At 33.4% G+C, this 16,257-nt stretch overlaps 2 protein-coding genes across 2 annotated transcripts; one reads left to right on the forward strand and one right to left on the reverse strand.

The window, feature by feature from the left end:
- Positions 1-10,925: 10,925 nt before the first annotated feature.
- On the reverse strand, positions 10,926-14,049 carry LOC110710231 (polygalacturonase-like). Its single transcript, XM_021888503.1, has 4 exons — positions 14,044-14,049; positions 12,527-12,988; positions 11,304-11,822; positions 10,926-11,210 (listed from the first exon to the last, which is right to left on the reverse strand). Exons 1-4 carry the CDS (start codon positions 14,047-14,049, stop codon positions 10,989-10,991), a joined length of 1,209 nt encoding a protein of 402 aa, XP_021744195.1. The 3' UTR covers positions 10,926-10,988.
- A 94-nt stretch (positions 14,050-14,143) lies between these two features.
- Positions 14,144-15,637, forward strand: LOC110710232 (F-box/FBD/LRR-repeat protein At5g22660-like). The gene has a single exon (XM_021888504.1). The coding sequence runs from the start codon at positions 14,144-14,146 to the stop codon at positions 15,635-15,637; it is 1,494 nt and encodes a 497-aa protein (XP_021744196.1).
- The last annotated feature ends 620 nt before the right edge of the window (positions 15,638-16,257 follow it).

Consider the following 16,257-nt stretch of genomic DNA (forward strand, 5'->3'; position numbering starts at 1 on the left):
AGGTGGTTTTCGAGGGTAGGGGTGAGATTTTGGCCTGATGGAGATGGTTTTCGGGGGGTTCGGTGTGGGATTTGAGTGGGGTGGAGGTGGTTTTCGGGGATTGGTGTGGGATTTAGGCGGTGGAGGTGGCTTTCGAGGGTCAAGGTGGGATTTCGGCGAGGTGGAAGTGGTTTTCGAGGGTCAATGGCCGAATTTTGTCAAAAGGTCCCATCTCACAATTTTTTTTCGAGATAAGGTCCCAATTAGTCACTTTTTTTATATAAGGTCCTTTCTTACAAACAACTCATTGTAAAAGGTCTTTTCTCGCAAATTTTCCTTAAAAATATTCTTTGTTGCTTAACTTGGTATTTAGGACCTGTATAAAGCGAATGCACTTCGCTAATCTCTGTGTTCAGGTTCTGATCTTGTGTTTGGAAGTCTTCACCAGACATACATCATGTCTTCTCTACTGGTAAGAACCCTTTTTTTTTTTTTTTTTTTTTTTAATGAAATTCTCTTAGCAATGATCATTTTCTTTCAGTCACATGATTTTATGCATATAGTTATTCGAACTTCATATCCAAGAAGAAGACAATCCTATGATTACTACAATGGTAAATTGTTTCCTATGGGGTTAATCCTAGCTCCTTTTAGAAAGAGCCAACGGAGTAATTTTCTCTGGGGTTAGTCCTGGCACCTTTTAGAAAAGAGCCGAAAGAGTAATTTTCTCCGAGGTTTATCTTAGCTCCTTTTAGAAAGAGTCGAAGGAGTAATTTGCTCTGGGGTTAATCTTAGCTCCTTTAGAAAGAGCCGAGGAAATGGGAAGAAGTTTGTGTAGCATACAGATTCTGAGCTTTTTTAAATAAGCTTCTCATGCATAATTGCGTAAATTATGTTTTCTGTCTTGCCATATGCTCTTAAGAGCCATACATTATATTGGATTATTTGTTACTTTTGAGGTAATTAATCTTCTTAGGCCGCTTTTACTGGTATTTATCTTGTGCGATATACCAACAGACAGTGCTTACTTAGTACATAGTTGCTATGTTCTCTTAGTCTTTTATAAGTCATGACTCTGTATCAGTCCAGAATTTTATACTAGCATCGTGCTCAAAGTATGATCAACAAACATGGACAAAACAATAATCTAGTTCAGTGGTTTAGGCTCGCTTAAAACTACAAATGCCACTATACAGTTGATTTATAAGTGATTGTTACAAAGTAGCATCAAATGTCAAATTGTTGGTTTTGATCTCTGAAGGCATAACACTAAGCTAGTGAAATATGTTGTCCGCAAAGATGCATCTTTTTTGAGCATTTCTTAGCTCACTCCTTTCAAACTTTACCTGTCCTTTTTTACAGTGTAAAATTTGTACAGTTCTCGACACCTAGAGATATAAAATCTTTGTGTAGCAGTGTTGAAACTTGAAAGGGATTCTCCTCAGAACTTGAAGAACAGTAAGATTGTGCAGAATCTATATTTGACTGATGATGTGAGCAAAGCTTGTACGATTCAATAAATCAATTTCTGTTCAGATTGCATTAGCTGTTGTTCTGTTTACTAAAAACCGCCCCTGACTTTTGCAGTCACCTTACTATTGGCTGGTGATAGCTTTGAAGTTGGAGTTGATGATCTGTTCTAAAACGTTTGTGCATCTTTGTTGAAGTTGGTCTTGCATTGTTGGTTGCTTTTCGCAAGTCATTTCAGCCCCTTTTTCTTTGTTATTGCTTACAAGTAATTTTTTAGGCTTTACTCCATTTATTGATTCTAACTAACTTCATTTCTCTTAACTGTACATTTATACATTGCCATATGCTTTGGATTCATATTTGGAATGGGTTCCCTTGAAACCGTCTCTTTAACAATTGGTGCTTTATGTGTTCTTAATGAATATTCACTTGTTATTCTGTAGGAGCCAAATAATTTTCGAGTCATTAACTCTAAGGGATGTTTCCTTTCTTTTTTTGGACCCTTTGGCACCTCTCTTTTGGTAAGATGTGTATCTGATGTATTACCCTTACTGTTGTCCCAAACATGATATCTGATATTGTTCACAGGGCTACCCTTTTGTTGTTCTAGTTATTTATTATGTTGTGAAAAAATCTGTCAGACAATGTTTACTGTCTTGCTTTGATTTACTTCCGTTCAGTCCATTTCTTTTTCCTCTAGTTCAAAACTTCTGTATTTAAACTTTACTGCTGCTTCTAGTAATTTTGGTTATTGCATTCTTATATGATACTCTGTCGTGCAGCAGAATATTTTCTCTGTTTTGTCAATGACTGTTGTATTATTTTGACTCCTCGTTTTTATATCACATTTGTGACTAGCGAATAATAGTGTGTGTATTGTGTTGCCGTGTTGGTGATCATTTTGCATGTCAACTGATTAATGAACTTGTTACGGCTGTTGGATAGCTCAAAGCCAAACTGATCAGTTTGATCGTAATGAAGTTTAGAATTGCGTTAAGTGTGCGCGGAGTGCGAGGGAAGAATGGAAGCATGACTGCTAATTTTATGAAATTAAAGAAGATATGAAATTAAAGTCCTCTGTTACAAGGGAATCAATCGTTCACAGATTTGTAGACAAAATTGCTAATTTTAAAAGATAATTTTTTTTTTTTTAATTATATAAGCTTTCAAGTTTAATTCAATAGTTAATCTATTGTACCGATTTTTTTTTTTACTTCTATTTTTATTTATAATTAATTAGGTGGATTTTTAAGTTTGACCTAAATGAGTATTTATTAGCCTATTATGCCGTAAAAATATTCATATCCTTGATGCAAATCAAAATTTGGTCAAAAAAGTTATTATAGCGAGAAAAATGTCTGATAGCAAGAACATCACGTACTCTACCAAACGACGATGCTGGAGGTTGAGCGAGGTGCAAGATCGATTAAGTTCACTTCCAGACGCTATTCTCATCGAAATTCTGTCTCGTCTCCCAAACGATTCCGCTGTTGCCACCTCCGAGTTATCCCATTGATGACATCATCTTTGGACTAAGTCACTCGTTGAGGCTAAAGATGAAAATCTTAGATAAATTTGAACACATCAAAATCTACATCTGACAAACCTTCATATAAGTGATGACACTTTAATTTGCTACTTTCTTCAAAATCCAACCACGTTGGTTAAGGCAAATTTAAACTTGATGATGGATAGAAGGGCTCATGAATATGTCCAAGTTTATTCGGGGATTGTCTGGTGTGCGTGAGCTATTCCTTGGGTTAAGAAGGCGGACTCATATCCACCGTTATTTTAATACTTATATGTCTACAAATTACGAGCTTATGTCGGTTTTCCCTAATCTAGTAGCTCTTACGATGAGCTTAGATTATATTGGATGTAACTTGATGGATTTGCTACTATATATGCGATGATTTCCCAACTTAACGAATCTTGTGGTGAGACTAGATAACGAAGATGATCTTGGTCAAATGAAACTTTTATGTACAAACTTTTACTAAACTTGATGGATTTGCTACTTTATATGCAATGCTCTATACCATATTGTTTAGTAAACAAGCTCAAAACAATAAAAATAATGGGACTTAAAGGGATTGATGAAGAGATCAATTTGCTAGTGTACATTCTGAGTGAAGCAACTGTTTTGGACGAGCTTTGCGTATCTGTTCGTAACAAGGGTGAAACTAAAGAAGCTCAAGTGTGGAATGCGTATAGTTTCAGTAACCTGTTGTTCATGCTTCCAAGAGTATCTTCGACTTGTGAGATCGTGTTTTCAGATGGACATATGAGAGCATCAAGTAAATTCGACAAAAATGGAAACCTTACTTTAGACATTATTCAATGTAACTTCGAATGATAATTCCATATTCAACTTCTCGCTTCCCAATGTTAGATATTTAGAGTGTTATGGTTGCGCGCTCGCGACCATGAAGAAGCGCCCGCACATTATAGGCGCGGCCGCGCAGAGATCGCGCCTTAAAACCGCGCACCTCTCTGGAAAATCTGGTTGATTTTGATGACGCGCCCGCTCCTTGGAGTGGCACGCCCGCGTCTAGACCGCGCATCAAAACCGCGCACCATTCTGGAAAAATTGGATTTTTGGAAGAACGAGGAGGAGCGCCCGCGCGAGCAAGTGGCACGCCCGCGCGCAGGGGTGGCGCGCCCGCGCCCTATGATGGCGCGCCCGCGCCTCCTCGTTCACGCCCGCGCTGCCCCCTCGACTTCGGTTTTGCGGTTATTTCCTTTATATTGTATCGAGGCCTTTGGTTTTGCGGTACAGAAGTTATATTTTCCTCTCTGAAATTCTCTCTTCTCTACACCTTTATTGAAGAAACTTGCAATCTCTTCTTTAATCCTCTATCATTTAAGTTAATTGATTGAGAATTTGATCATCTTTCTACACATTTTTAAGTGCTTAAAGTGTAGAGTTCGTCTATTGTATCTCAAAGCGTATTTCTAGTTCAACCCAAGCACTGTTGTGGGGGAAATTAACGCTTTAGGAAAGTGTTCTCACGCCTTAGACGAGTATCAAGTATCGAAGACTCACGTGGTCCATGGTATTCTCGTGTTCTTGGTTGTTTCATTGGCTTGGAGTGAGGCAAGTGATTTTCTTCATACTTGTAGTTTATTGATTTTCTGTAATTTACTATCTAGACATATTGGTGTTTGGTTTGTTGTTGTAATTGATTATATTTTACTTTGTAATTTCATATTTCTCAAATTCTTAGGGTTAGGATTTGTAGTAGCATAAGCATTTTTCATAACACCCAAAAGCTTATATTTAAGGCATATTTTTCTAATTTCCTATTGATGTATTCATATAATTTGATGTATGGGTAATTTGACTTCTCAAAGTGTTGAATTTATATCACCATACTATAGCCTTGTTTTGCATTCATGTCTTTGGCTAATTCTGTATAACTAGAAGTAGTAATAGTAGTAGATTGGCGTGCTAATTAACTAACTAGATACATCCTTATGGTATACTTATCCGTCTCATTTTATTTGTCTTTATTTGACGTGCTTGCTTTTGCTCGCTAAATTCTAAATTGGATAGCTTGTGTTTTCAAAATAAGGTGTTAGATATAAAATGCCAATTACGTACTTTTAAACAATTAAACTATTTTTTTATTAAGTTTGATTGTATTGCATATAAAGCAACGACACGGTAAAAGAAAAAGTTGATGGATTAAATCTACTTTAAATTAAAAAAACATCATATCACATTAACCTTTAAAAATAAATAGAAATCTATTAGCTAGCCTTATGGGTTGAGGAAATTGAGTAATCAAAGTAACTTATTAATGCATGCACAAACTATCACTAATTCATGATCAATTGATTTTTCTTTTGGTTTGATTTATTTCTTTTCAGGTTTAGGCATCAGTGTAATTAACTTTTTTTACATTTTAAGTGTTGTGTTTTTTATTTATAAGATACATTTTATATATATACCAAGTATGAGTTAACTCAAATAAACTCTAAACTTGATGATACAACATGACTAACCATATGTAATTATATCGTACTAATAATTACATATACCCGACTCAAGCTAAACATTTAATTTAGCAAATCTAATGACTTGGAATCTTGGAGATATATATAGCCTGTGCTTGACTCACATTCCAGTAGCTACAAGAGATTACACAATCGAAAAACAAGGCTTATGAATCCAGAAACTGCTTATAATAAAGAACGAAATACATTTTACTTAATACTAAATTTATTACATTCAACTACTCAACAATTTTCTTGACAAACTTGTTACAAATCAACTAACTCAGCAATGTTCTTGACACAAATCACACTTACAACTGATAAAAATCAATCAACAAACACAAACTGATTGATGACTGACACACACACACACTAACATGCATAATTAGAAACCTCAGTATCAACCTAAAACCGAGTAATCATACTTATTTACACACTAACTAATATCATATCATACCTAGAATTAAAGACTAATTGAAATTTATAGTCTGAAATAAAAGAATTGATACTTAGGAAAAGTTTAGTATTATTGTACTTGTACGGGATAGTGTCGATGCCGTTAGGATTTGTTATACTAAAATGCGTTACGCAGTTAGCTGTCCATTATCACGCATATCGGCTTACTCTCCATACCAGCCTTAATCATGGCCACGTGGAAAGCTGCTTCCGACCACGTAGGCACCTGTTGCCTACGAAGTTAACTTGCCACCTATGTTGATAGGTGGCACCAGCTTGCTTTTCTTCCTATAAATACCCAAGCATAATTCATTGTTAAGGTACAATCTTTATCTCTCTAACTCTCTCTCTCTAAACACTCTTCATCTTTACTCTTATTCTTCTCCTCAAATTGCTAACTTTATTTAGCATCGGAGCGGTTATCCCCGAATAATCTCCCGGGTTAGCTAATTTGTGCTGACTGTGCTGGTGCTTAATTGGCCGATAAACCATTACGGATCCCAAGACTCAAGTTACCGGAGCTCACCCGGAAGAGTACTAAAGAATCAAATTGAGCCTAGGATCACATGGTCTTTCTTACGAGCCTAGGATTCCAAGCTTGGTACAATAATAATACGCGCGTTTGAGCGAATTATTATCTTGCACGTCAAAGATCCCTTTGGAATATTGAGTAGCGTGTGGGGTAAGTGTGGTCCAAATTCCATTGCCCAACTTATTACATCTCAATGTTTCTCAAGTTTTCTAGAAAACTCTACTACGTTGAGATATTGATGGTGAATAGTGGAAGAATCTAGAATTGGTGAGTGGTTATGAAGATTCTAGATTTATGTGGCAATTCAAAGAGCATGTGTGTAGAATTTTCCACACACTTCTTCCACCTCCATACATCACCTATAAATAGTGGTGTTGACCATCATATGAGAGAACATCATCCTCCAATGCTCCGATCCGAGTTTACTTACAAATATCCGCTCCCAAAGATATATATTATGATCAGAGTTTCTACATACACACAATCTCTCTAATTCACTACTCCCTCCATGTTTTAATAACTGTTACACTTTGAACGAAACATAGTTTTAGGCAATTTAATTGACTTAAATAAAATAAGATGTAAGTGGGGTAGTTGGTGTATTAAAAAATTGTAAAAAAGATAATGGGGTTAATAGTTTATTGAAAAGTAATGAATATAAGAAAAAAGAAATTATAAAAAAAATAGTAGTGAATTTAAGTAGGAACCATAAAAGAAGAAAAATATAGTATTATTATGTCACTGATAGATGGTTTATGATAGGAAAGCTACACACATACTATTAATTCGTTCCATCCATTGTAATACACATTTGTTGTAGACTATCCAGAAAAGAAAATGTCATCTTCTTTATTTTAGGATAATAATGTGGGTCTGTTTTCCCCACACTATTTTTTAGTAACAACCGAAGATGTGTAATGTTGGCCATTCTCACAACAAAATTTTAAATGTAGCTAACATAATCAACTTCTTCAAAGTATGACAGAGTATAATATCAATACTTTCTCCCCATAATTGAGTCGGAAATCCAACAAAACATTAAACTGAAGCATATCCTGACAGATTAATTTTAGGCAATTATGGTGCATCAATGAAGATTGTAACTGGATTAATCTTTGGGGTGTATTTGAATTATTAATTCCAAAAGTGAGGTGTTAATCCTCCAATATCGGACAACGTCTTAGAAGCGGTGCCAAACATAGAGGAATTTCGGTAAATTCTTCTAAGGATAACTTCACTAGTCCTGGAAGTCGAAATTTCTATTGCAATGGGCAATTCTATCGCATCTTTGCAAAGTAACTCCAAAGTTAGTGAGACTATAACACGAAAGATAATCATCGGACTTCCGATTCCATTGTAAAAGTCTTTAAGAATGATAATTCTGAAGGGAGTTAGGGGTGAGCACGAATCGGATATCCGATCCGAAATTGGATTTTGGATCAAATATCTGTATCCGAAAATTAGGATATTTGATATCAGATATCCAATCCGAAAGTTTCGAATATCTGAAATTTTCAGATCGTGATATTTTAGATATTTAGTATCCGAAGATTTTTAAATAAAATTGTAGAAAATTTCAATTTTATTTATAAATTTTTGATTTAGTAGAAATTGAATCAAAAGAATGATAATTGTTTCAATTTCTCATTAAAAAAACCCATCGACAAAAAGATAATTGAACATTTATGAAAACTAGATCAACACATATGAAGTATCAAATTTACAATCTGAATATCAAAAAAAAAAAAAAATACGATACGAATATTTACATCGATCTATCCCTAAAAGCGAAAATGAAAAACTAGATCTTAGCTAAACTAAAATTTCAGACGATTGATGGAATTGTTCTCTGTTGATATGTTCCGATCCTCTTTCCTCGGTCCAGCTAAAAGCTCATTAATGGCGGGCATTAATGGGGATTGTAAAGCAAGTTAAGCAACCATGATGAGGGGATTTTAAAGAAATAAAGAAGTAACATATTACTCCATCCGTCCCTTATTGATAGTCCTGGTGAAATTTCACGATAATTAAGAAACTTAAATTAGAAGTAGTAAAAGTACATTGAAACGGTAAATTTACATAGGGTATGCAAAAAAGTAACTAGAGAGAGAAAGTAATAAAATTATATGATAATGCAAAATTTACATATGGAAGATAAATTTGCACAAATATTGTTGCAAATTGGAGGAAATTTTGGTAAAAATTAATATTAATAGTTGTTGGAAAAAACGACTATCATTGTACGAGACTATCAATATGAGACGGAGGGAGTATAAAGTAGGTGATATTTTCGAATATCGGATATCCGAAACCCAATTTTTGGATATCCGATCCGATATCAGATCTTTTTGAATTGGATATTTGATCCGAAATCGATTTTGGATTGTATATCCGTAATTTTCGGATCGGATTGTTCGTATTTTCGGATTTTCAGATGGTTTTGCTAAGCCCTAAAGGTAGTTGTAGGTTGAATATTTGGATTTTGGGTGATTTGAGGTGTTGTAGGATTCTGTGAAAGTTCTTCGTGACTCCGGCAGCCAAGTTTTCTTCGTCGGTTTCGAGGTAGAAACAAGTAATGCCTTTCCATACACGGATACACCCCTCCGGCGCCTCGATAGGACGGAGGTGGTTATGGCGTTGTTGATATGGAGGTGGGAAACAATCTGCGTGAGGATGTCATCAGGAAGTAAACTCAAACGATCAATAATGATGGAGCAAGTTCTGTCGACCATTTGTGCAAATAAATAAGTGTTATTGTTACTCAGCAGAAGAGAACAAAAAGAAACAGAGGGAATTCTCGGGATCTTTTTTATGAAAGTATTATTTCTGAAATTTGAGTGCTTGAAATTAAAAAGAGTTGAGAAATGATTTGATTTATAAGGGAAGGTTGATATTTATAAGTGTAGTTTGGTTGTCACATGTAATTCAAGATTTATCCTAATGGATTTATTTAATTTTTTGAAAATTGAACGCTGGTTTTATTTTTATTTTTTCAAAAGTATATATGACATGGAAATTTAGCTCTTTATAATCAGAAAAATTCCTTATTACATATTTTTTTTTGGTGATCGCAAATGGCAAGCCCTATTTATTGGAAGCATGTTATATACACCCGAATAGGTGTACTGTATACCAATGAGTATTTTGTTCTTATTTTGATGATTGTTTTTAATTTAATCATCAAATGAATAACAAACCACTAACCTTGGATTACTTGAGTGTACGATACAGCCGGGTGTGTATAATAACAAATTCTACAAGTTATTATAATTAATATTAGATAGATTTGTGGTTATGTAAAACAAAAGTAAAAAAAAAAAAAAAAAAATTAACAAACAAAGTAAAGGAATATGTGGGTTTATATAAACCAAAACAATTCTGCCGTAGTTAAGGTTGAGCATGGAAGACAGGTTTAGTTCAATTTCAGATGAGATTAAATCTTCAAGTTTATGAATATGATTAACTCGTTTAACAAAATATTTTAGACATGAGATGTGTCTTGAGTAGGTGTTGAAGTTACTATATAATAGCCATCATGGATTTAAACATTAATGCCAACAATTCATTATTTGTATTTACTATAATGAATAGTAATTGTATATATATTTTTTTTGTTGCCCAAATTTTATGGTGATATAACTTATGTTAATTTATTTCTTTTCTTATAATTATTATATATGTTATTCATACATAAACACATTGGTAAATTAAGCCTAGAAAAAGAGCATTTATGGACAAAAATTATTATCGGTGCTGATTAGTAACGTACCTTCGATGTAATTCTAATTGCCTTAATTTTTGTTTTTTTTTTTTGACGGGGCCTCGTTTTCTTTAAGATCGAGATTTTATCTCTTTGCATTATCTCTTGAATATCTCTATTAAAAAAAAAATAATAAAATAAAAACTCTCTAAATACCATTGTTGTCTCACATACACGGATACACCCACCCACCTATTTTTTTTTTTCCTACAATTTCTTGATTGTCTCATAAAAAAAATTAAAATAAATGTACCCATAGTATTTCTCCTTATGTAATGATAATGCTCTTTTGATTAATGAGTAGTTTGCTTGCTTCCCCTAAAAAAAAAAAAAAAAAGAGTTAAAATTAACCTAAAATTACACTTTTATATTACAAAATTTACCATTTTCTTAAAATATATTTTACCCTTAAAAAGCCTTTATAATGTACTATAAAAGACATTAAAGTTACCATAAAAAATATTAAAGTTATCTCAAATTGACCATCTCACCATATAATATGATAATCTAGAAAAATAAGTACAGACAATTGTCTAAATCAAAATAGAAAAATCTTGTAGAAAAAATTAGAGTACGTAGATAAGTCTAAATATAATTAGAATATTGGAGTAATGAACCGACACTAGAAACACATGTTAGGTGTATCTTTATGTGGTGAGATTTAGTGTGAAACAGTATTCCACTTAGAGCTCTTACAAATAATGTAGTATGAAAAATATTAAACTTTACTTATATATACTTGATAAAAAAAATTAAGATTTTTAATTTTGTATTCTAAATTGTAGATAAAAATCACTCTAAACAACTTTTAGGTTGAACATCCCCAAGAGTTGACCCCTCACAATTACTGCAGAATGAAGAAGCTAGCTTGTTCTTATAAGTCAAATTTATATTCTTCAACTTTATGCCCGAACAACGATGTTTTGGGCTACAATCAAATTTCACAGCAATTGATGTTGCTGATGATCCATGAATATCATCATATGTCACGTCATTTATTCTTACCCCAGAAACCTATTCACAAAAATAACAAAAACCGTTAAATTTTTTTTAAGAAAAAAAAATAATTGAAATAAGATCTCAAATTTAAAAATATAGTTTATATACCTCTCCAGGACAATTCTTATGATTGGGGCAATATTTTTGGTCAATAATAATTGGATTTCGAGCATTCTCCATCGTAAGATGTTGAAAGACAACATTACTAACTAATCCATCACTTGGTCTCCCCCATGACTTAATTCTCACTCCATTTTCCGTATTAGTGAAGGTCGACGTTTGTACAGTGACATTGTGCACTTTTGCCTCGTGAAAAGTTTTTCCTAAACTCCCAATACTTATGCCATGACCGGGACCACATGTAATACCCTGAATCCATAAATTTTTAGTTCCCGGGCCAATTGAGATACAATCATCTCCCGTAGCAATGTTCGAACTCGATATTGTAACATCAATTGACGATTGTACATGAATACCATCGGTGTTAGGGCTATGACCCGAGGCGGAAATCGTAATTCCGTGCACTTTCACGTTTCGACAACCATCAATAACAATATGGTACAATTGACTATCTAATGAGGATATACCATTTATTTCAATGTTTTGGGAATTTAGAAAACCTAAACTCTGCAATAAAAAAAAATCGTTACTTATTTAATATAAAAAAATCAATAAAAAATTATATGGATTAATAAAAAATATTAATTTAATGTTTTTAACATCAATAACTGTATATTAAAAACAAAACTAAGAATTACACTTGTTATATCCTAGCCCATTTAACTTTCCTTTTTGCTCAGATTCTTCAAGGAAATTATTTTTTAATAATCCAAAATATTTCCTTTTTGCATTGCACGGGACTTAAACAAATGTAATAAAAGAATGAATTAGTAACTCAATTATTTTCATTAAATAGGGTTATTTACTCGAACTTGTATGTTAATTAAACAGATTAAATATTAATTTGCGGAAAAGAAAAATATCATTATCACAAGCTCTTTAGTATAAGTTAATAATTTACTCAAAAAAAAAAAGGAATAAGTTAATAACATTAACACAATAAAATACTATATGATTATATATCGGAATAACAACCAAAAATCCTAATGCTAGAAGGTTAAAGATTAAATAAAACTAATTAAATAGATTAATATTATTCTTTTAAAATTTTAAAACTAACTTTTTAATTTAAGTACATGCGTCACACAATAACTTTACGACTGAGATCAAATAACATAACAAAAAATAGGTACTAGTTAAATTATATATTAGAGCATTACTTCTATCATACTAGCATATTAAAATTTACACATAGAAAATAAATAACTTACTTCCACACCACGAGGACATGCTCCTTTTCCAGATCGTTTACAATTCCATAACTCAGCTCCTGCAGCGTCAAACACTCCACCAGAAAGAGTAACACCATCGACATGCTCAAATAACACCCATGTTTTTGAGTTTTGAAGCACCCGAAAATCACTAGGGGCTTTAAGGGTTCCGTTGATAACAAAATTAATCTTACTACTTTGACATCCCTTTCCAGAAAACTTGAGGGATTTTCTAACAAAGAATTCTCCTTCCGGAATATGAATTGTCGACTCGCCCGATGAATTACAAGCTATATTCCAAGCCGCCTCCAACGCCTTAGAAGAGTCCGAATTTGAATTGGCTTTTGCTCCAAGGGTTACTACATCATAATAGTTGTAAGTTGCGCTAACAAAATTTAGGTTGATGATCACTAAAATTATTGACAATGTTACAATTATGATCTTCATAGTAACAAAAAGCGACTGTATAATTATTAAGAAAAAGAATACGTAAAATTTTGGTGCGACTGTAGAGAAAAAATATGTGAAATTTTGGTGAAAGAATCTTTAATTTATAGATGTTGGATATGATATACTAGTTCCAAAAGCATACAAACACAATTTTTTTTTTGAAAATTATGGATAATATTGTTTTTAGTTAAGATGATTTGATAAATTTTCATAAGATTCTAATCATATGTCATTTTTTTTATCTTTTTAAATATTTTACTATCGAAATTTACTGTGTACATTATAGATTGATAAGATAAAAAATAAAAAATTTAAACTTAACTATCTCTAGAGCTACGTTATTTTTGCAAGTATTTGTTCCAGCTACCCAGGGCATCTTCAACTTGTGAGATTGTGTTTAGTTTATGTGGGTTTAAAGTATTAAGTGATGACTGAAATAACATTACTCCTGAAAACATCAGCCTTTTATTCTTCGCCTCTAATTCTATCTAAGTAACATTTCTGTATGCAACTTCTTGGTTCCCCAAAGCCAAAATAATCCAAGCGTTATGGCTGACAATAAGTATTGACTTCCAATAACTTTACTCTCTTGATGTATGCAGTTGTTTGTTTTATAAGTGCTCAATGTGTATCAACAACCTAAAACCTTGCTATTTATTCATCTTTTTGGTTATTGTTATTTAATCATTTTTAATTTACTTCTTGTAATTTTTTTATTTTTTTTTATAGTGATAGTGAGGTGTGACAATATGAGGTGACAAAAGAAACTTAGAATCACAAAAGGTAGTCCTCTGAACAATATCAGAGTGATAGAGAATATTCATAGAATATTCTCATCCTAGGTTTAAATATATTTTGTGTAAGAATATTTTTATGATATCTTTACATATATTAATTACCTAATATGATCAGGACTTTCATTGTAACTTTATAAATATCTTATAAATATTGATCAATGAAAGTCACTCTAATCATATTAGGTAATTAGCAAGATATATTCTATCATCTTGGATTATTTTTCAAGTATTAGCACCCATACCATCACCTATTTTTTACAGGACCAATACCATCATCTTAGCCCTCAACTTATATAATAGAACTCTTAGATCGACAGGAAGCAAGGGAGAGAAATAGGAGGGTTTCAATAAACCTACTCAATTCTGCAGTATGTGCACTACTAAAGCCTACAGGAGAATAAAGGGCACGGAAGATCGTTTGAGTTCACTTCCAGATGAGATTCTGGCCGATATACTCTCTCGTCTCAAAATCAATTCCGCCGTTGCCACCTCCGTCTTATCCCATCGATGGCGCTACCTTTGGACTGGTGTCACCGCTTTCAAATACTACGACAATGACGTACTTTACGTTTCCGAACTAGCCTCAAACAAATTCTCCACCATTGTCGTCGACATTGTTCGACAACTGACCTCTCAGACACTCCATGTCTTCAAACTTCAGTTAAGTTCGCTGTCCAACTTATGTAAACCTAGTGTTGCAGACGCATGTTTCCGGGAAGTTTGTGGCCGAAACGTGGAGCAGATCATTATTGAATCGGATTGCCCTCATTCTATGGATTGCTTTCCTGTTCCGGCGTTTCTGTTTTCTTCCAAGAATCTGGTAGTTTTGATATTAAAAGGTATGATCAAGTTTGATTTGCCAGATATTCAACTTCCGAATTTGAGGAAGATTGATCTAAAGTATCTTGTTAACATCCCTCCTTATCAGTTTATGGGGCGTCTATTCAAGTCTTCTAAACAATTGATAGAAGCAGAATTGATATTCTGGGACTGTATAACCCAACCCGAACCCCAGATTGTTCTGAATATATCAGCACCGAATCTGAGGTCGTTGCGAATAGAGATGATGGCAGATAAGCACACCCAACGACCTAAAACCTTCATCGATGCACCCAACTTGGAGACATTTTATGTAAGTAGCCTCACTTCAGATTATTACTCTATCCGAAATTCAACGAAATTAGTCAAAGCATCGATTCTCATGCATTGGAATGGAGGGTATTTAAATTTACCAGTTGGGCAAGAAGACTGTCTACGGGACGTATTCAAGTTTGTCGGGCAAATGTCTAGTGTTAGGGAGCTTCATCTATGGCTAGAGGATGACGAACTGACCAATGTATATCGTTACCTTAATTCTGTTAACCTCGGGCTTATGACAACCTTTCCTAATCTAGAACATCTTGATACGAATTTGGATTATGTTGGATGGAAGGATTTGCTACTTTGTATGAAACGCTTTCCTAACTTAAGGCGCCTTAAAGTGTACCTAAATACGGATTCAGATCTTGTTATGGATCCCACAAATTGGTGTGTACCAGAGTGTTTAAGTAAGTTGAAGACGTTAGACATATCTGGACTAGATGCTATTGATGATGAGCTCGTGTTGCTAGAGTACATTCTACACAATGCACTTGTTTTGGAAAAGCTTTATGTAACATGCGGTGAATATTTTACTGCTGAGGAAGAAGCTCGATTAAGGGAAACGTGTAATTTCTGTGAGTCTTTGTTCCGTCTAGCCAGGGCATCTTCAACTTGTGAGATTGTGTTTAGTTTATGTGGCCTTATAACATCAAGTGATGATCAGACGCTTACCCTTACACCTGAAAGAATCAGACAATGTTTCCTCATTAATCCAAGCCTATGATATCAATATAAATTCTAATGTAGTCTTATGACTTTTGACTACCACAATTTTTTTTTTTTAAAAATTGACGGCTGAGATTGTTTGTTTTTTAGTTTAGCTTTTGATGTATGCAGTAGTTTGTTTTATGCTTAGAATGACTTTAAACCTTGCTAATTACTCGTATTATCTTTTTGGTTATGGTTATGTAATCGTCTTTAATTTAATGGTAGTTCAGTTTTTGTTTCAAAAAAAAATAAAATTGGTAGTTCAGTTTTTAAGTAAATTCTAGTTATGTGCCTCAGCATGACATGGTTATTATGGTGTGTGTATGACTCAAAATGTCATGCTCTATATTCGAAATTGGCTAATTCATGTATATATATGTTCGTTGTTAATTAACTGAGTACTAAGAAATTCGATAGTCATAGCATAGAAATATAGAATCGAGATAAGGGCACATATATTAATATGTATTTTCAAAAAGTGATTGCACAAGGTAAGTAGTCTATTGAATTTAATTAAGACGATATATATCAAAGTTATAGATCTTTTGTTTCAGGGGTTTTAATCGTTTTGTCTGCTATCAGTGATCAATCTGTAGTATGTAATTAACAAGCCCAGTTTATGGCCATTGGAATATG

Source organism: Chenopodium quinoa, unplaced genomic scaffold (assembly GCF_001683475.1).
Source record: "Chenopodium quinoa cultivar QQ74 unplaced genomic scaffold, ASM168347v1, whole genome shotgun sequence".
Classification (NCBI taxonomy): Eukaryota; Viridiplantae; Streptophyta; class Magnoliopsida; order Caryophyllales; family Amaranthaceae; genus Chenopodium; species Chenopodium quinoa.